Here is a 20,590-nt window from a genome sequence, read left to right as displayed (position 1 = left end):
AAGGAATCTTGATGAATATCTAACTCCTGTCCTGTGGCTATAGCTTGATTTCCTTGCCGTGGGGATTTTGCTTTGTGCATCTCTATTAGTTATTTTTTTTCTTATTTGCTTTCTGCTTTGCATTTGACAGAGTCAGCACTGAGGCCTTTGTTTACCAAAATACTGTCTTTTCTCTGAAAATTCTTAATTCCTGATGCTGCAAAGTCAAGGTATCTGAAATGGGATTCGACCAGAAGTTCTTCAGCATCCATCCAGTGGTTTTTCTTTGTGTGTCTGATAGTGAAATTATAGCTACAAATGTATTTGCAAAAAGAAGGCACCTCTTTGTTCCTTTCTTGAGGTTTAATCTGTTGAGATTTTCCTACTCTTGCTTTGATGGGACAGTCAGATCCACTGGATTCCATTCACTGTTCTTGCAGTGGGGAAGTGGATGTAACTGAAGAGGAGCAGATGATCAGCTTAGCACATTTGTTGTCAAGAAGTGACAGAATGTTTCTTTTATCATCATACCTCATAATTTTTGTTTAAAATTCCTAGTAAATATTTTTCTTTCCATTTCCAAGCAAAGGAAGAGACTGACTTTCAGATAGAAAGGGTTTGGAGAATATCTTTGTCCTAAATGCTAAGGGTGATGACTGATGCTAATGAATTCTGTGGAAGTCATTGAAGGAATAAATATGGAACTTTGTGTATTGTCCTTTAAAATTATTTTTCACTGTGTAGGTGCACCTTCTGTGTAACTGAACATGTTTAATTATTCATTTTTAATTTTAGGACTACATTGGTATATTTTTATATTGAGGGAAAGAACAAGCTTGGTTTATAGTTACTGTGTTTTTATTATGGCAAGATAAATTCTTACATGCCCTAGTTCCTTGTTTTTAAATTGCAGCTTTTTAGGTTGTTTCTGTCTGCCATCATTTAAATTCTAAACTAATCCCAGGAGCAATGAGCCAAACACACATTTCTCAGCTGAAAATGCTTGCCCCTAGTGTTTTAATTTTTCAGACCTTTCTTGTGTGTGAATTACCTTAGTGCTCTGAATTCACTATATCTGTAGGAATCTGCCTGATTTTATATCTTTTTGTTAGTATAAGGTGATAGCATCAAGTGTGAGTTTGCCTCTGATCTGTTAGATGTTACATGTAGCTAAGTTTTTCATAAGGGAACAGAGAAATTTAACTGATACAAGAGAAAAATTTGATAGGCTTTTAAGTGTAAATATTGTTCTTTAACAGCAACTTAAGTCTGAGTCATTCATTTTAGGAAACTAAAAATTAAAAATTTGACAGGCAAGCATGAGTTGACTTTTATAGACGATGAGCTTGGTTAACTTTATGTTCTTTAATGCACTTAAGGTGAATGTGTGTTACTGTATTTTATTTTAGTTTTGTTGTGTTTCAAGGGTTTTCTGCTGGCCTAAAGAAAAGCCATCTTATGTTTCACTGAGGTCAGTTACCCTGAAGTAGCTTGTGGGCAATTTCTCAATATAGGTCTGTTACAGAATCGTACAGGAGGAATTGGACAGTAAGGTAAAAGTGAATCAAAATATAAATCTTTGAGTAAAGATAAATCACAGCACTGTTGGAGGGCGAAAGCAATACAGAATAAAGGTGTTTGTAAAGCACAGATGTAAAAGTGTGTAGGCCTTTTCTCTCAGCATGGAAGCAAAGGTACTTTAAGAATGGTCGTGCCAGTGACTGGCTGTGATGGTCCCAGGAGCTGTCTTGAAGGTACCAGGCTTGTGTTCTGTATATGATGTGTATTCCACTTAAATAACAATGTGTTGTCCTGTGTCTTTCTCTTAGAAAATTACTGCTGCTACTTACTGACATGTATGTTCCATCCCTTCTCTGTCCAATTGTAGATGTACTCCAACAGAGTTGCTTTAAGTGACGAGTTCATCGCACTGCAGCCATTGTCCAGGGCCAGGAATCAGCTGAGCAAAATTAGGTAGAGTAGGAGGGACAGTTCCTCATCAACTCTTATGCATGCTCAAGGTGAACTAACCAGTGCTGAGAGAGATGGGAAGAGGCATGAATATATTTTAGTGGGGTGAGAGGGCAATACATGTAGTGCAGAAACATTCAGTTTGGTGATTTCTTGGCTTTGCTCTGTGTTTCTGAGCCAAATGCTTCTCCTAAGTAGCATGTGTTGGACGTGCTTTTTTTTTTTCTTTTTTAAAGGAAAAAACATCCCTAGCATGATGTTCAACTTCCAGAATAAAGATCAGCTGTTCTTGCATCCATTTTTAAATGATCGTAGTTTCTAGCATGGTTATAATGCTTTTGGTTTCTTTATGATAAAAATTAACAGTGCATTTTGCATGCTGGATAATTTCAGCTTTATAAGGCTGTGACAGGAAGATCCATGTACTTTAGGCAGCAATTTCTTGCAAGTTATTTGCCCATTTTAATTTGCTTTAAATTGTGTCAAAAGAGCAGATAATGTTTGAAGCTTGGGTGCGTCCATACCCTTGTGCAGCTGAGGCTTTTTGTGTCTGTTTTGTGCAGCTATAAAGTGAGTGTTGTTTGTTTTCAATGTGTGTAGATACATATTCCTAAAGGCATTTGGCTACAAAGTCCCAGAAAATTATTCAAAACAAGATCAAAGCATACATGTGTCTGTGTCAGTAAAACATGATTCTGCAACTCTTCAAATGCACTGAGTTCAGCACATGAAATGCTGTCAAATGCTGATTCTCTTTTGTAAGACTTAAGCATACATCAGCAATGTCTAAGTCTGTTTAATTCCACATCCTACAGCAAGAATTAATGCAAAGATCTGATTCCTTTTAAATATTTTTCAAGGTGACTTTGTTGTTAAAAATGTGCAAATAGGTGCCTAGGAGAACCAACTAACCTACATTTTAGGGACTTAATTGCTGTTTGTTAAACCAAAGGAGAAAAGTTTTGTATTTCCTCTGAGAGTGCACTACAACTTTACAAGGCAAAACTTGAAATGGCCATTGTGTTGTGGTGTTAGTGACCCCAGTGTGAAACAAAACACCTTGGATTTCCAAACACCCAGGGGGATAGTGGTGGGCTGATTTTATTTTCTTTTGTTTTGAATACAGCACTTAATAGCTTTAAAACAGGCAAAGTACTGTATAGCTTTTGAAAGCTGTTAAACTTAGCAATATATTGAGGAGGTTCCTCTGCAAAAGCCTTTACAAGTTAGCTTTTCAAATTCTTCATTTATCAGATATCTTGGTTTATCAAGTTACCTTTTAAAAACTGTGGATAAGTGTATGTAAGTTTGTTTTCTCAATTAATTATTAAAGTGAATTACGTCACACATCATAGCTATACCAAAGGTTTTAGAACAGATAATTCTGCTAAAATTTCAAAAACTAAACACATCTTAATGGTTATACAGCTGGATAGTCAAAGAAAAATAAAGCTGTCTAGGAATGCAGCACTATAACCATTAAAATGCTAAAATCAGGAGAATCTTTGCTAATGTGAGGCAATTTTCTTCATATTAAACTTAGGGAAGAGTTGAAAAAAGGGGAAATCTATTTTGTCCATAAGTAACAAATGATTATGCAAATCCAATTCTCTTGTAAGTCAGAACTTTTGCACTTGGGTATCTGATAGTACCTGAAGTTCAAGCACTGGCTGCTTTCTAATTTGCAGTTGAGCTTGTAAAGTGCAACAACAAGGAAAGATTTGGGTTTCTCTAGTTCTTTATTCTGTCTTTGAACAAAGTTCAGAAGTTATCTTGTGGATCCTTGCCTAAAACAGTCAAAAGGAAAATCAATTGATAGACAGAAACTACTCACTTCACTATACTAAATGAAATCTAATTTGGAGTGAAGAGCATGAGTTGGTTTCTGTGGTTTTCCCAAAGCAACAGGGCAAAGAAGGCAAGGAAAATTGTGGGAGCATAAAACAGAACAGCTGCCTGGTGAATATGTAGCTGTAAAGCAGCTAATCTGTCACACCTCATTTGTACATGCCCACCCAGGGATTGCATCCTTTGTGACTGCAGAATGCATGGAGGTTGATGAACAGACTTTGGCAGGTTTTTGTTGTTTGTAAATATGTATTAAGAGTCTCAAAAGGAGCATAACTCCAGGTTAAACTGAGTTATGCCTTGTTCTGCCAAAATGCTTACTCTTCTCTTGAGATCAAAAGAAGACTTCTTTTATGAATGCAAATTTTAAAAAGTATGATGTTACAATAATTTTTTGTTTCTGTAGGCTTCACAGTGTGCAAAACATGTTCAAGTTTATATTGAGTATATTGGTGATGTGCAGTTAGGATCTTTGAGGGGATCTTCTAAGTGTGATGTGCAGTTAGGATCTTTGAGGGGATCTTCTAAGTGTCCAGGTGATTCCTGTAAGTCAGAATTGCAGTCTTTTGTGCCTGTTAAAGTCTTGCCTCTGAACTTTACTGTCCCTTTTGGAATGTGGGATGAAGAGGAAATGAGGCAGCACAGGCAGGTGCAGGTGTTGTGCTTCACTGGAGTCTGGCAGAGCACTGCTTTCCTTCACAGCTGCCTCTTCTGTTCTTGGAATGTGTGAAATATGTACCTTAGGGTACTAACTGGGTCCCACTGTATCTCATTCCATGTTTTTATCTGTAAAGAAAGTGTTCTGTGTCCATCTGTGTCTACATGTCCTGTGCTTTGTAAGAACTGTCAGAAATCTTAAGCCACGTTTGAGATGTGTTGCTTGGACAGATGTTTTAATTCTACTTACTGATGGGATTAACTGTGTTTACAGAGTTTCTACCTTTGGACAGTGTGTATGAACTGTACCCAGAACTGGGGAAATGTAAGACACCAGGAAAGGTTTTATTTACAGACAAGGCTGTCAGTGCACAGCGTTATATCCGGGGCTCTGGAGCATTTACCTTGTCACAGCCAAACCCTGTTATTTCCCCATCTCCAGCCTCATGAGTCAGTTGTTGCCTGGTTTTCCCTTCATCTCAGTCCAGATCTGCTTCAGGCCCTGGCTTTAAGGCCTTCATTCCCTGTCTATATTTTTAACTCCAGCTCCTGTTCCATAGGATTCCCCCCTGCAGCTTTCAGGTCTGACCCAGACCAGCTGTGTTGAGTCGAGAGCAGAGAGGTCTGTTCCTTTTACAGCTTGTGTTTTCTGTAAGGAACGTGCAATTTCCCAGAAAAATTTTCCACTGGAAGCATGAATTCCCACTAGTGAGGTGTGCCACAATACCCTGATGTGCTGCATTTAGATCAAGGGTGATCTCCTCCTTTACAGACCTGTTCATTGTGTTAGCATAGCTTGGTGTTGATCTGTTGGCTAATCCACAGAATCTATCACAGGAAAATGAGGAAATGAGGGAAGAATGCACCATTTTGGATTTGACTTCAGTCACAAAAGTGCACATACTACTTACCTGGAGAAACCTTGGTCTAATGACTTTGAAATAATGAAATAATTTGACCCTTGTAGGTTCATTTGATACAAAGAGTAGAAAAATAAGTGATAAAAATATCATGGCGATGAAGTTGTTAGACTTCAACATTCCTATATATTTTCTTTAAAAATTTTAAATCAAATTGTTTGGGATTTTTTTATACAGTATATTAAGGGTTAAAGATGATAAGATTTACAATAGGGAGCAAGTTTTAACTTAATTGTAAAATAGTAATAACCATCTCATATCAATCTTCTAAAACATCCATGTGGCATCAGAATGTTGGCAGCTGGGACCTGGGCTCAGGAGAATACCCTGCAGTGCCCTTAGCTTGGTGGACAGGATTAAACACATTCCCCATTCCTCAAAGTCCCAACTTTTCAATGTGACTTTTCATTTCAATCTTGGGTTGAAATGTCTGTCTTGTGGCATATGGAATAACCTGCAGTAAGAAAACAAACTGAAATGATCCTTTCTGTTAGAAGGTGGAAAACAAATAAAACTCCAAAATCTCTAAGAATTTTAGATAGATTCCAAATTTGTTGTGTTTCCTTGTAGTCTGTAGAACACTAAAAGGCCAAACACTTTTAACACTTGGGTGCTGAGAAACTGCATTTGACCCACCAAAAATAAAAATTGCCTCTTGACTTTGTAAATTGCCTTGTTCTCTCAAGACCAGACCTGTGAAAGTTCTTGTAACAATGGTGACTGTTTTAAAGCAATGCAAGCATGGTGCTTTATAAGATCTGTTGCTTTTCTGTCCTTCCAGATGGAAGAAGATAAGGGTTCAGTCAGCTCAGCATGTGACTTTGCTGAAAGCAGGCACAGAGGGGAGGACAGTAGGCAGCTGCTAGACCCATCTTGCCTGCCCGACAGTTCTTACCTCCACTAGGTAGTACTCCCACTGTACCCTAATGTCTGTGTATTTATTTACATATTTGCATTTATTTGCATACCGAGACAGTCATTGAGCCATCTCCAAAGTACCCATATTTTTGATATCTGCAAGAAAAATTGCATCATAGAATGTTGGTTTGAGTTTTTTTCCTTTATCAAGCTGAATCATTCTTTAATTCTGCACTTCAGTTGCTTTTTGATTTATTACATCCAATGGGCCATTCTCATATGAAGTATTCTGTTTATTGAGATTCCAGATCTCACCTTATGAACATACTATGTTTGCCACCCAATATTAATATTATCTGATATTTCTTTACACTCATTAATTTTTTAAACATTGTCTCTCCTGTCTTATGTTTCCTGAGGGTTTGTTTCAGGTCTCCAGGGAACATTTTGCCTTCCTGCCTTGCCATGCCAGGCTTTACTTTTGTATAAAATTATGACCATAATTGTCCTCCACAGAGAGAAAATGAGAAAAGAGACTTTCTAGCATATGTATTTTCCTTCCAGGTAGTGGATGTAAATAGAAAAATCCATGTTCACCAGGGAATGATAAACAGTATATCTACATATAAAATTTAGTTAGGTCTTTTTGTCCTTTATGTTCTCACAGCATTTATTTACATTTAACTATGAATTTGACAGAAAAGAATTGTTGTTTCCAGCTTATGTAAGGTCTCATTTGCTATTTTTTTAAAAAGTGATATTGACTTTTCCAGAGGTATTGGTTAAAGCATGATCCTTGCTTTTTTTATCTAACTTGTGAAGAACAAAGGAGATTCTCAGGAAAAGAGACACTAGACCTCCAAAATCCAGAGTTGAGGGTTTGCTCCTTGGAAGCTTGTTCGGGTTACTCTTGGTTCCTCTTTCTGGCAGTCTTTGGATAATATCCAGGATTCCTGGCTCTCAGGGTAGCAGATTCTAAGGAAAAAAATGCTCTGGTTCATTTGATCCGGCATACAGACAGTGTAATGTGACTTTCTGCAGTAAATTTGAAGGTCTGCTTGAGCATAATGGATGAACTAAATACTCTGTTTGTTTGAAATCCTGAGTGTAGCAATGTTACAGTTTTGTATTGCTGTGGCCACAGCTGTGAAGGTCTCTCCATCTGCAGCAGGGGGTTTCCCTGCTGACCTCCAAATGGGAATTCCTTCTGCTCTCTGTAATCTCTTGTGTCACAACTCTGGAGCACAGTCTGAGGTGGCTCTGAAGGTCATATTTGCTGGTACTGCAGTGCTGCAAAGTGTGCAGTTCCTGATTCTGGTATCTTCTGTGGCGCTGCAGTTTGGACCAGTCACGGCGATCATCACATGAGGGTGTTCAGGGGCTCAGGTTCTGTTGAGATGTGTTTTGTTTTGTTTGTGTTTTGACCAGAACCCCTTTCAGACCTGTCACTTGCAAATCTTCTGCTCCTGCCTCTCAGGTACAGAAGTTCATTGTGTCAGTAAATGTTCCTTCTGTGTCCCAAAGACCCCCCAGATGAGTGTGAGTCAAAGTGTGTTCTGCCTGTACTCAGCCACAGCCTCTGAGCTGCAGCATCCACAGCATCAGGGGGCTCAGTTCGTGGAGAATCCTCCATCAGCTGCTGAGTGACAGTTCTGTGAACATCACAATGAGTGGTGTGATGGGAAGGTCTGGAGGGGCTGTGGGGAGTGTGGCACAGGGCTGAGAAAGGGGCAGGCACAGGAAAAAGGGCTGGAAACAAACATCAGTTCTGTGTGTGTTCCTTCTTGTCCTACCAGCTGAGATTTTTCTCTTGTATTTCCAAAAGCCTCTTGTTTCTGTTAGCTGCCTCTTCTTTGTTGTGCAGGCTGTTCTTCTGTTGTGAAGCTGTAAATGTGTCCAGCTGCTTGTTTGGGGGGATCAGGAAAAAGAGTGTCTCCACTCATAGTAAACCATTCCCATACGGAACTCTTGAGGTTCTTTGCTTTCCTTGCAGTTTTTGGCAACTGTGGGTATAAATTCAGGCTCAAAAATAGAATCTTCAGACAACAGTCAGTGACCTTTAGTGTCACAGTGAAAAGTTGTGGGAAGGTCTTATGTGTGAACTGTGTCCTGTCATGGACTAAGATGCCTCCTCCCAGAATTCTTCTTTCTCCTGGTGTGAGGAGAGAATAAAATTCAGCTTCTGTGTTTCGTATTCGTTTGACAGGATGCTCTCATGGAGAGTTTAACATTAAATTTAAAAACATCCCCACACTTCACATTTTTATTTCTCTTTAGAATGGTACTGAAGTCAGTTTAGGATATTCTCTCTGCAGAAGCAGGAGATTCCAGTTATGCTGCAGTTGGTGCAGCAGTGCTGTAGAGGAGCACACTGGTAGGTGGCACTTAACACCCATACATCTGTTGCTGCTTCCTTTTCATTTTATTTCTTTTATTCCTTTTTTTCCTCACCTACAAAACATGAGCTTTGAAAGAGTTTATTATGCTAATGCTGAATTATTCTCCGTGCTGGCATGAACATGACTGAACCTTTCTGACATCAGCCTTGTTTGCTTTTGGATAAACCATGTTCACACAATCAGGAATGTGCTTTTGTTCTGTACCAAGCCAAGGGTAGCTGTGGTAGTGATATAATGTCAATTATTCTAGGAAGTTGCATTGTATGCTTGAGGAAGAATTACTTGGGACCAAATTGCTGTGTTGTATTCTGCAGCCTGAAGCTTTGTCTTGATAAATTTCCCTTAAAATAGGGCTGAGCTGATATAAATTTTTGCAGGTAAATCAAGGCATCCCAGCTGGAAGTGCATGTGCTCTGCTGTGGGGTTTGGTGGAGGGAATTTCCAGGGTTAGGCAGATACAGTGCCAGACTATTTCCATGCACTTAACAAGGCTGCAATCAAACCTTGGGAAGAATAAATGTTAGTGTATGTAGACCTTAGGGACTGGTAATATTGTTATTGTACTTCTCGTATAAAATTGAAAAATATTCAACACTCTAGCTAAGAAAACCTGCTTTTCCTAAGTGTTTTTGGTAACATCTTCATTGCTAGAATTTGTGAGTACTGATTTTTCTTTTTTCTTTTTTTCTTTTTTTCCTTTTTTTTTTTTTTCTTTCCAGCTTACTGAGGCAGGTTCAGGTATCAACTGCTTGGACTCCATGTGCTGCTTCTCAGATGGGGAAACAGCATGCACATCTGTTAGAAGAATGCTGGAACGACTAATGGGAAGGTGTAGCCCAGCGCGGGTCAGCAGGTGTGGCATTTCTCTCAATAGCCTTTGCTGCAGACGATTCTCCTATAAACTGGAACCCGATGAGCCTGCAGCAATAGATGTCTAGAAACCAGCTGCAGGTTTTGCTTATCAAAGTAGAAAATGCAACTCTTTATTGTACTTTTTTCATCCTAAAAGATTAGCTTCTTGTTTCTTTTTGAGTGGTTTCTTTTGGGATGTGGAGGGGAAAAACAGTTTTTGAAAGATTTCTGTTGAAGTGTTTAGCTTGGCTTTACAAGCTCTTGTGTTGTATCTATCGTAATTTCTCTTGATTTGTACATTCTTCTCTTTAGAAAATCAAGCCTTGCTCCTGTTTTTGTTCTCCTTTTTATGATTACTTTTTTGCCTTCACAAATCAGGAGTTGTTTGTAAAGTCGAAAGACTTTTCCCTTTGGTTCTTGATGTACAACCTCCAAATATTTACCTTGGAGCTTGCATTACTCCTGAAGGTGTACAAAAGGCTCACATTCCCCCCCTTATATCTAACTTCATTGTTAGGAGGAGAGCCTTTAAATCTTTCAGCCATTGATTGATATGAAGATGAAATATTTTTGTAGTATAACTTTTATATTCTATTTCTAAAATCAGAGTGATTGACAGAACAGAGTCTTCAGGTTCTAAGAATTTTCAATGTTTTTTGGGTTCCAGAAGGTATATTGTCAAAATCATGTGTGCCATTCCAAAGTATGTGCTAAATAAATTTTTCCTTCACAAATCACATGTGAAACAAATGTCAGTGGGGTAAAAGCATGTTGAGTAATTGAACATGTCTGCAGAGCAACTCTGCTCTTGCAGTCAGCCCACCTGGGAGAGGAGCTCTACTGAATCCTCTCATGTGCCATCTCCCCATTTCCAAACAAAGAGGGATAGCAAACAAATATGGAAATATTTGGGGGTAGAAATAAAAATAGTCTTTTGTACATCGTAATCTCTGTCCCTGAATGATATCATGGTCCTTCATTGGTCAAAAGGCAAACCTGAAAACACTGAATTTCACACATTTTCAAGGAAACTCATTTTGTATTTGAAGAACTTTGTCTCTTTCAGTTAAAGGTTGTGATATCATTCACTGGGTATCAAATCTCGTGTGGGTAATTTACCCTGACAGCTTTGTCAGCTCTGATTCTGCCTTTAGGTATTGCCTGGTCTGTAGCTCATCTCTGTTGGAACTCTTGTGTTGAACACAATGTCTGTGCTTTCAGTCAGTCTCTCTCTTCTGGCTTGCTTGTGAAATTTATTCAATGTTTCAGCAAATCTAGGGTATGAGTATGCAAGAAGTTTCATTCCATATGAAAAATGAACTGTTACTATTAAATACATTTTTAATTCAACCTTGCTGTGTAGAAAGCGGGCATGATGTGTAAAATAAACAGTTTAATAGAATTTTTAATCTACAAGGTGAGCATTTAATTGGTCTAAAAATCAACATTTTGGTAGCAGTTGCTTTAACTTTTCTGGGGTTTTTTTCACTTCTCTGTAAAACTGTGCTTTCCAAATGAGGAATTTCTCATGCTAGTTTGTTTCACTTATTGTTATCTAATTAGGGCAGATTGTTAGTTAACAATTGCCTTAGTAACCTGTAGTCTTCTTATAAGGTAGGTATTCTGTGTTTTGTTTTCTGCAATATATTTGCAGTTTTACAGTTTTCTCTTTGTTCCACTCAAATTTTCTTTCCTTAAGAACTTAAAAATACTTACTGAAGCTAACTCGTATTTGACAGAATATTAAACAGTTTTTTCCAGACTGCTTTTTGTTAGATTTCTTTTCTGCTTACCTCATGTAGTTTTCAGATGAAGTTCCATCTAGCCAAATTATTTTAGAGTTCTTAGAACATAGACATAAGGATTAATTTCAAGGAATATGCAAAACTATCTTGGTGATACACTAAGGGCTTGAAGTTCTGTGGATTTTGCATCTACTTCTGGTTGAAATTGCTCTGAACAATCTTCTAGTTTCACTTAAATATATGCACAGTACAAATAGAAGAGAGATTTTTTTTAAGTCAGTCATATTTATTTTCTCCAATGATTTCAGCTCCTTCCACTCAGTATTGACAACCTGGTCTAAAAGTCAAGGGACCATTTTCTCCCTTAACATTTTTGCTAATATGAGAAAGTCTTTATTAATTTTTTTAAATTACTAATTGCTTAAATCATGGGAAGTAGTTACAAGTTGTGAAATGCCAAAGGTACAACTAAGAAAACTATTGGGTGATTTTAAAATTGTTCAGGCTTTGTTCATGAGCTTGAGCTGCTGTGTTTTTTACCTAAATCTTCAGAAGATTGTGCAGTCCCCAACAGGATGGTCTTTTGAGTACTTGTACTCTATAAAACAGCTAAATATTCAACCAGGAAGTAGCTGCAAATTATTTTTGTTGATTAAAGTGATGCTGACGAATATTTTGTTTGTGCAAGTGCTGTAGAATGAAGAGCAGTATTTTAAATAACACTGCTGTAGGCAGCTTGTGTTGTATTCTCTGCTCCTGATATTCTGTCAAATACGATACTCTGTCAAATATGATAACATGAAATCAAACCTTGTATCAAATTTTGATAAAAACTTTGATGAATCAAAGTGATACAAATGCTTGGAGTAGTGGGCCACAGGAATATAGTCTCTTGTGCTTAATTTACTGCTTGTAAAATGTATTTGAGAAGTATTTTCTATAACTTCATTAGCCAGTTAGAATATAAAATGTGTGGTGTGGTATGTTAAAATGCATTTTGTCTGTCTGTTCCATTAAATTGTCTGTCGACTTGTCAGTCACTAAAATATTAAGAATGCTGGATCACATACATCACTTGTACAGTAGGAATCATTGCTGAATTGTTGGGTCTCCCATTAGTGGTTCTTGTGTCAAGGCACTGGATGGAACAGTTCTAAAGAAACAGCAGATTTCTGACAGAGCCTAATTTGGAGGATAAGCTCATTGTGTTTTTATTTCCTGCCTCCCAAACTTCTCAGCTTTTCCCATACAGTCCTAGAATGCTGTGCAGCCAAGAACAGGATTTCTTCCCAAGCAGTAATCAAGAGAAAGACATTGAGAGACCCCTCTGAGTCAGCAGCTGTGACAGGAGGGTGGTTCCCTGATGTTTTGAAGTGTAAGAGGAGGGGATGGAACAGGTTCCTGGCTGTAGATAAGTTTTGCCTCCCCCAGGCTCAGGCAGTGTGGAGGTTTCCTGCTGGGACACGGCTGTGCTGGGTTTCCAGGCTGGCTGTGTGCTCCACAGGGCTCTGCTGGAGCAGCCTCACGGTGCCTCTGTACACAGGCAGCATTCCCAGCCTCCCGAGGCACAGCATTGAAACTTCAGCTGCAAAATAGGCATAGAAACCTCTGGTTGTTTTAATTTATAGTGATGGAAATAGCTGTAGCTGTGTGCTGATTACACAGCAGGCATGAATTGGCCTCTGTTTCCAAAGGTCTGAATGAACTACAGGTACCTACATGAAATTAGTGCATTAGTCCTTTAAAGAGGTAAATCTGCCTGCTCTTGCAACACTTCTGTCTTTTGCTCTCATAGACTTTTCTCCTCACCTCCCAGTACAAATACAAGTTCCCAGTCAGCCAAACTTTTTTTTTATTGTTACTTTAGATCATGGAGTTCAACGGATCCCTTCTATGCCAACGACAGGAGCATCTTGACTCTCTCCACAATGGACTCAGCCACTTGCTGACAGGGACATTTTTGAATGCCTTGTGGAAGCCCTGTGGAGCTCACACACCTGTAGCAGGTGCTGAGGCGAGCTCAGTGTCCGGCGCTGCCCTAGGAAAGCCCAGAGGACTCCTGAGTGCAGCCAGGGCTTGTCTGGCCTGGCAAAATCTGCACTGCAATTGCTTCCAGGAATTTTTCTAATTATATCTATAAATTGCTAAATAAGTTTTTGGTTTTTTGGGGTTTTTTTAAGGAATGCTTTTACCTCAGACCATTTGATCCTTTTTGTTGCTGTATGAGCAGATTGGAATCCTACATTTAATACTGGAGATATCCCTATAGGGCAATGACAGAAATCTTTCTCCTCCCAAATTTGAGTGATCCAATTTGAATCAATTTGAATCTGCACAATTAAACTTTTAAAAGTTGTGTTTTTAATGATGACCCTTCCTTTTAAACACACATTCATTTTGAGCTGTCTTGCAGATGCTGTTTTAGCAGTTTGTTACTTCTGTGGACAGTTACTGTATTCTATAAGCAATCAGTTTAGTAATTTTTGAGAGTTAAATGCAATTCAAATATTTATGCTGGTGTATGAGTGGCTAATATATTAGTCATTGCTTTCAAAAACACTTAACTGTGACAAATCAGTAATTTGGAATAATAAGGGATATAGCAGTTCAGTGTTCTCCTAAAGTCCAATTCAGAAACCAGTCATCTTTTATTATGCCCTGTATGTTTTGTTAACAGTTCTGGATCCTGACATGGAAAAATTTATTAAGAATTGGTGGATTGAGCAGAAGTCTCACTAGCATAAATTTTTGAATTATTAATCCTTTTAAAGTTGCGGAATTTTTGCATGTTTTGTTCTTTTTCATGTATTTATATTCAGTCACGTTGTACTTTGAAGATATAATTAATGCCTAATTATCTTCGTCTATCGGAAGGATCCGAGACCTTGATGGCAATGTTTTGATACCTAAGTATGCCAATAAAAACCAATTGCACAGTTGGAGCTCTGGGTGGTGCATCCTGCAGGTGCCTCCCTGTCCCGGTACAGACCTGTCTGCATGCTGGGGGCTGGGGAGCAGCAACGTTTCACTGTTCCCTCAGCCAGGGAGGCTGAACCCACTGCTTGTCCTGGGATGTGGGAGATGAAGTGGAGGTGCCTTAGAACAGAGCTGTTCATGGCTGGGGACTGGGAAAAGTGCTGCTGCTCCAGGACACCCCCTTTTGTCACCTCTGACAGTGACATCCCATCAATAACTAGAATACTTGTCCTTCCAGACACTTGAAAGTGTAAAGATCCATCTTAAAGTTAGCTCTGGGTAAAAACTGCAAATCTGGGCCACTGCAAACCTGGCTGACTGTAACTGGGCTGCTGCCAGGGCAGTGCATCCCTCCTGTCATCCCCAGTTCTCCCAATTTCAATGAGCAAAGTCCTGCTTTCCAGGGATCACATCCTTCAGATGTTCCTGACCTACAAACAGCTCTGCTGTTCATTTCCCTGCCCGTGACTTTCACTGGGATTATTTCAGCTCTCCTCTTGGAGCTTTGTTTTTGCATTGGTGCCTGGCAGCTTCTCTCTGACATGAAGGCTGCAGGTACCATGGAGTTTACAAGATCTCAGTGCTCAAGGCAACATCTGCATGGGAAAGAAATGGTCATTGCAACTTCATTGTTAAATTTCTAGTGACTTGAACTTGCACACAAGGGATTTTCCCCACTGTTACAGGTAAAGATCAGTTCAGAAATTAAGAAGCTTTAAAAATAAATTACGAGACAAGAAGAAGGAACAAAATACATTGAACTTTCCTTTTAAATACGTGTTTAATTCAGCGTTCATAGTGCATTTTTGTATCATGTCTTCAGATGCCTGAGTGCAGTGAAGCTTGAGGCTGAAAATGTCAGTGTGCACTAGATCCCCCCAGCGAGTGCCCAGGGGATGAAGAAACACTAAAATTGAGCCTTGTCTTCTCATGCAGCAGGTATGAACATGTGACTAACCCCACTGCATGGGGCTGACAACCTGGATCCAGCTGGAGAGGCAATAATCCATCCAGTCCCCTCCAGATCTGCAAGTAGTAGCAAAATACAGTTTTCACCAACTCCTCTAACTTCCTTTATATTTCATATCTATCTTAAACCTGGCTTTAAAATAGTAATTTTCTTCCTAGTAGTTTCTCTTCCTAGGAGTCTTCATGCTGCCATGGATACCTAGGAAATACAGAATTATTTACTACTCTAATCAGATATCTGCTGTTTGGCTGTATTTTACACTTCAGCCAGAGTGTTCCACCTTTCAGCAGTGCTTGTTTGTCCGTGTCAGGCACAGCATTGTCCTGTCAGTGTGTGTGACCGTGTGCCCTTATCCCTCCATCCCTGTGGTTCGTGTGTCCTGCCCTGAGCCTGTTCCTTGTGTGAGGGGAGCAGAGGCTTTGCCCAAAACCCCACTCCAAGCATTTCCACTGGCCCAGCTCTGTAGGTGATGTATTTTGGCTTTTACCACACCAGTGTGTTGAGCAGATTTGCACAAAAGCAGCACAGTCGTGTATTTGAAGAATAATTTGCACTCATGATGTGTTTCTTTAAAACCTTCCATCTCCTCTCCTCCCTTTCCCCCTGCTTTCCCTTTTCCCAGTGTTTGTAAGGTTACCGAAGAAACTTGCATTTAAACAATTCAGGAAGGACTTAAGAATCCATCCCTCGGCCAAGGTATATTTTTCTATTTGCAGTAAATCTAAGTCAGTAATGTCTCACTGAGTAAGAGCATAGATGTGGTTTGCTTGAGGACAGACATTTTGGTGTGACAAATATTTTGTGTGGAAGTCACAGGGGTTTTGTGTTGATATCACAAATCTTTTAAAAATGCTCCTATTCAAGGAAGAAAGACTTTGTGTATTTCTTTGATAGCTGAAGTGTAGGAGCCAGTTCAGTGTGCCCTGGGCACAGTGCAGAATCCTTCATGAGGGAAACTGAACAATCCAGTTTAAAATTCAGTGTAATGCTGGCATTTACCTCCCACTGCAAACGTGAACGAGTGGGGGAGGCTTTGCTGTGGGGAGGAAAAGTTTTATTATTTACCTTTTAGCCTTGAAATCCATAAAAGCCTGTAGCAGATGTTTGTAGTTCAAAGCAAGAGTAGTGTGCACTCACTTTAATATGCAGTGTCCACAAGGAAGCACCTTCTCCATGGGATCACGTTCTCTGCAGGTCAGTTCTGCCTCTGGGAAAAACAGGGTTTGGTTTTGTTACTTAGGAAAATTTTAGTTGCCAAACTCATGCTTTTAAGAGGATGCAGTGGAAAAAAACCTGAGATGTTCTGAATTGGTTCAAAAACTAAAATGTAAATATTCTGTTTAAAAATACTCTGTATTTTTTAAGATTACAGCAGGGAAGGGGGAACAGAAGCTTCAAAGGAAGGAATGCTGAAAACTTTGGTTTTTCATTTTCAGAAATATTTGAGAAAAGCTTATGCAACTTAGAATGCATATTAAGCACCTATAATTTCTTATAGAAATAAAATATAATTTTCTAGTGCTAGAAGTGTCTCAAAGCTGCAGCCTAAATTTTTTTTCACAGTTCTATCTGCTTATAAATATGTGATTTTGGTGAAATTCAGTCTCCCAAAGTGCTCAAGCAAATGTGCTTTTGAACTACTTATTCTGAGGGGTTTTTTTTTGGTGTAGAATCCCTAATACCTCGCCATTGTCACTGCCCTCACCACTGCTTTTTTACACAGATTGTTACACAGATGTCACTGCTTAAAGGAGCCGTTCCTAGAGCTGGGCAAGCCTTTCACCAGGGCCTCATTTTAGCCTAATAATTTAGTTCCTAAATTATTTCCCAGCCAGACTCTCTGCTTTGCTGCTCCGGGCTGGGGGTTTTTTTCTGCAAATGTTTTTATTGTTGGTTGTTTCGCACCTTCCCTGCTTCTGTTGTTTGTTCCCCGTGGCTCGGTTTGGTTTCTGCTCTGCTTTGGAGCAGGGCAGGGGTGCGGGGATGCTCTGGCAGCTCCTGCCGGGGCTGTGCCAGGGCTGTGCCGGGGCTGTGCCAGGGCTGTGCCGGGGGATGTGCCAGGGCTGTGCCGGGGGATGTGCCAGGGGATGTGCCAGGGCTGTGCCGGGGCCGTGCCGGGGCTGTGCCGGGGCTGTGCCAGGGATGTGCCAGGGGATGTGCCAGGGGATGTGCCAGGGATGTGCCGGGGCTGTGCCAGGGGATGTGCCAGGGGATGTGCCAGGGATGTGCCGGGGATGTGCCAGGGGCTGTGCCAGGGATGTGCCAGGGGATGTGCCAGGGGCTGTGCCAGGGATGTGCCAGGGGATGTGCCAGGGCTGTGCCGGGGCTGTGCCAGGGGATGTGCCAGGGATGTGCCAGGGGATGTGCCAGGGCTGTGCCGGGGCTGTGCCAGGGGATGTGCCAGGGATGTGCCAGGGGATGTGCCAGGGATGTGCCAGGGGATGTGCCAGGGGATGTGCCAGGGATGTGCCGGGGCTGTGCCGGGGATGTGCCAGGGGATGTGCCAGGGATGTGCCAGGGATGTGCCGGGGCTGTGCCAGGGGATGTGCCAGGGATGTGCCAGGGGATGTGCCAGGGGATGTGCCAGGGATGTGCCAGGGGATGTGCCAGGGATGTGCCGGGGCTGTGCCGGGGATGTGCCAGGGGATGTGTCAGGGCTGTGCCAGGGGATGTGCCAGGGATGTGCCAGGCTTCTGCTTCCTATGGGTTTCTCTCTCCCTTCAGCTCAGTGCTGCTCCCAAGGCGTCAGGACTGGCTCAGAGCCCTCCGAGCCGCCTGTGCTGCTGCTCCTTCGGGGACCTTGGTGCTGCTGCTGTCGCCGCCCGGCTCGGGCTGAGCCGCTCCGTGTCCCCGCGGGGGAACAGCTCCGGGACACAAACGCGCAGCTCCCGCAGCTCCCGCAGGCTCAGAGCGACGCTGCAAGAGACCCCGGCAGCACCTCCGAGGCCTGGGGCTTTATTCATCTCTCCTCAGCAGTTTTCAAGGAAATTACTTCAAACTGCAGCAGGTTCTCACCCTTTTTACGTTTTGACAACAAGATAAAAGACGATCTGTGGAGCATGCAGTTGAAAAGGGTTAAAAATGAGGCGCACCTTGCTCCAGGAGGATCTTAATTTGTATCTCAAAGAATATATTTTTACAGTTCCTAGTTGCAGTCCTCATGACAGATTTCAGGTTTTATGCATACAAAAATAACAAATCATCATCTGGACTCCTGTTTTTTCACTGAAGAGGGATTGAGCTTGCTTCTTTGAAGCAAAAACAAATGGTTTCATCTCTGCAAGTACCTTTTAAAAGCTGTTGATCCTTAATTTTAGGCAGATTAGGGGTGTTGCCTACTGGAAATGAGCAATAAGTAATACAAAGAATTTTGGACCTCTGACACTGTGGCTGTCTCATGTTATTTTTGCTCCTTTGACAGCGAGGCTGTGTGCTTGCTCCTTGTACAGCTTGGTCAGTAGTTGTTTTGAAAATGGTTTATGAAAATTATATTTATTAAATAAAATTTTCCCTTCTAGTTGAGTCATTGTTTTAATTATGTAACTGGTAAAGATGGCAGAGCAAAACCAGGCTGGCTGCACCCTGGCCCAGGAACAGGGCTGGAGAGAAGTCACCAGCACGAAAAAGAAGATAAACCTGGGCTTCTCCCTACACAATTCTTACAGCCCCCTCATCTCACCCTCCCAGGTTCCTTGCCATAATTTGATTTATCCCTCAGACTCATGCCAGTTGTCCTCTGAACACTGAAAAAGGCTTGAAATTGTATATTCTACAAACACAGAATTGAGTTTAGAAAAGACACGGCTGCAGTTTCATGCAAAACATTGGAATTGCATTTAGGCAGCTTTTGCTGACAATTCCAGAAGCTGGGTGTTGAGTTTTCTGCCAGTTTAAATGGTCAGACTTGGGCCTGAGGTACAGGTGCCTAATCAGGAGCAAAACTCGTGGTGTTTATTTTCTGCAGATACTTCTGCTTTAGTAAACATTGGTACTAAACCAGCTTCATATTTACAAATCTAAGGCCTATTTTTGATAGATGAAATTATAATTACAGCAAGTATTTAATGGTGGGCCTGAGGTACAGGTGCCTAATCAGGAGCAAAACTCGTGGTGTTTATTTTCTGCAGATACTTCTGCTTTAGTAAACATTGGTACTAAACCAGCTTCATATTTACAAATCTAAGGCCTATTTTTGATAGATGAAATTATAATTACAGCAAGTATTTAATGGTGTGGGCAACTGCTGGAGAGCTCAGAGGCCTGCAGGGCATCACTGGTATTTGTTTAAAAGCCAACCCAGACAATTTACCATCCTCAAATAAAATCTACAGAGACTTCCAGCAACATTATTTAAATAAAACTGTGAATGACAAAAGTTTATTAAACGCATTCTTAAAAAAAAATTATATCTTTTTTAATTAAGGATGTCTCAGTAGGAATTTCACTGTAAAACAGTTTTGAGGCAAGTCATAAGTTACCTACTAACAGGTGATCAATAAGGAGTGGCTGTACTGCTGTACTTGAGGCAGAGCTGAGCCACTGCAGTGTGTGGTGTCTCCCTCCACAAGCTGGGAGAATCTGCTCCAGGTGGGACTTGTAAACATTGGGAACAAGCAACAGGCAAGGTGGAGGAGCAGCTTTTAGATTTTTTTTCCCCACCCAGAAGAAAGACTTGCCCTGAACTGTACTTTATGCAGAACACATGTATTCCATGCTTTTTTCCCCCCCCACTCCCTAAAAACACATTCCAGCAATAAACTTTACAAATAATACACTGAAACAATGCAGTACAAACCTCAGTCATGGCAATTTCACTGGAGCTTTATTGCCTCTGTTGGTAATGAGAGGGATTGTAAGAAGTTACATTTTGAACTTACAGAGATATGTAAATGATGGGTTTTTACTAAATATAATCTCAAGATTAAGTGTTTTATATCAGGGCACTTCTAATTTTGTACATATTTTAATGTATAAAAACAGTTTACAAACTTGATGTTTGCCTTTTTTTTTTTTTCTTGACATTTGGCAAAATTAAATCAATCCATTTGCGGGGAGATCATCAAATTGAAGACATAAGCACTTACGAATTAAAGCAATCCAAGTAAGCAACTGGCTGCATTCTTAAAAAAAACCAAAAAAACAAAAAACAACCCCACACATATATAAAGGAAAAAACCACATGGCCACATCCGAGCACGTTTCAGTACAAAATATTCCCTGTAACCAGGCATTTTGTCCTTAGAACAACACCCTGTTAAATCAATGTTTCTTTCAACTTCAGTCATTTTGAAAAACTTTTAAGATGCCATGATAGCACAAATAACCCTTTTCTGCAACATAATTAGTCAAAGTTTTTATGTATTTCTTTATAATTACACAGTAATTATAAGCATGTAGTACCAAACTGATGACAAC

General features: G+C 40.4%; 1 protein-coding gene across 2 annotated transcripts in view; it reads left to right on the top strand.

Annotated features, from left to right (window-relative positions):
• ATP11B (ATPase phospholipid transporting 11B (putative)) overlaps positions 1-14,398 on the top strand; it is a 62,171-nt gene extending 47,773 nt beyond the window's left edge. The window contains exons 29-31 of one of the 2 annotated variants that reach the window (XM_058811880.1): positions 1,868-1,953; positions 9,352-9,485; positions 13,097-14,398. In XM_058811880.1, the coding sequence (XP_058667863.1) occupies positions 1,868-1,953; positions 9,352-9,454 (189 nt within the window). In that variant the 3' untranslated portion in view covers positions 9,455-9,485; positions 13,097-14,398. The remainder of the gene's footprint in view (positions 1-1,867; positions 1,954-9,351; positions 9,486-13,096) is intronic. The other variant, XM_058811879.1, reaches the window with a different exon arrangement.
• Positions 14,399-20,590: the final 6,192 nt, after the last annotated feature.

Source organism: Ammospiza caudacuta, chromosome 11, assembly GCF_027887145.1.
Source record: "Ammospiza caudacuta isolate bAmmCau1 chromosome 11, bAmmCau1.pri, whole genome shotgun sequence".
Lineage (NCBI taxonomy): Eukaryota > Metazoa > Chordata > Aves > Passeriformes > Passerellidae > Ammospiza > Ammospiza caudacuta.
This window is presented reverse-complemented; position numbering and strand designations above follow the sequence as displayed.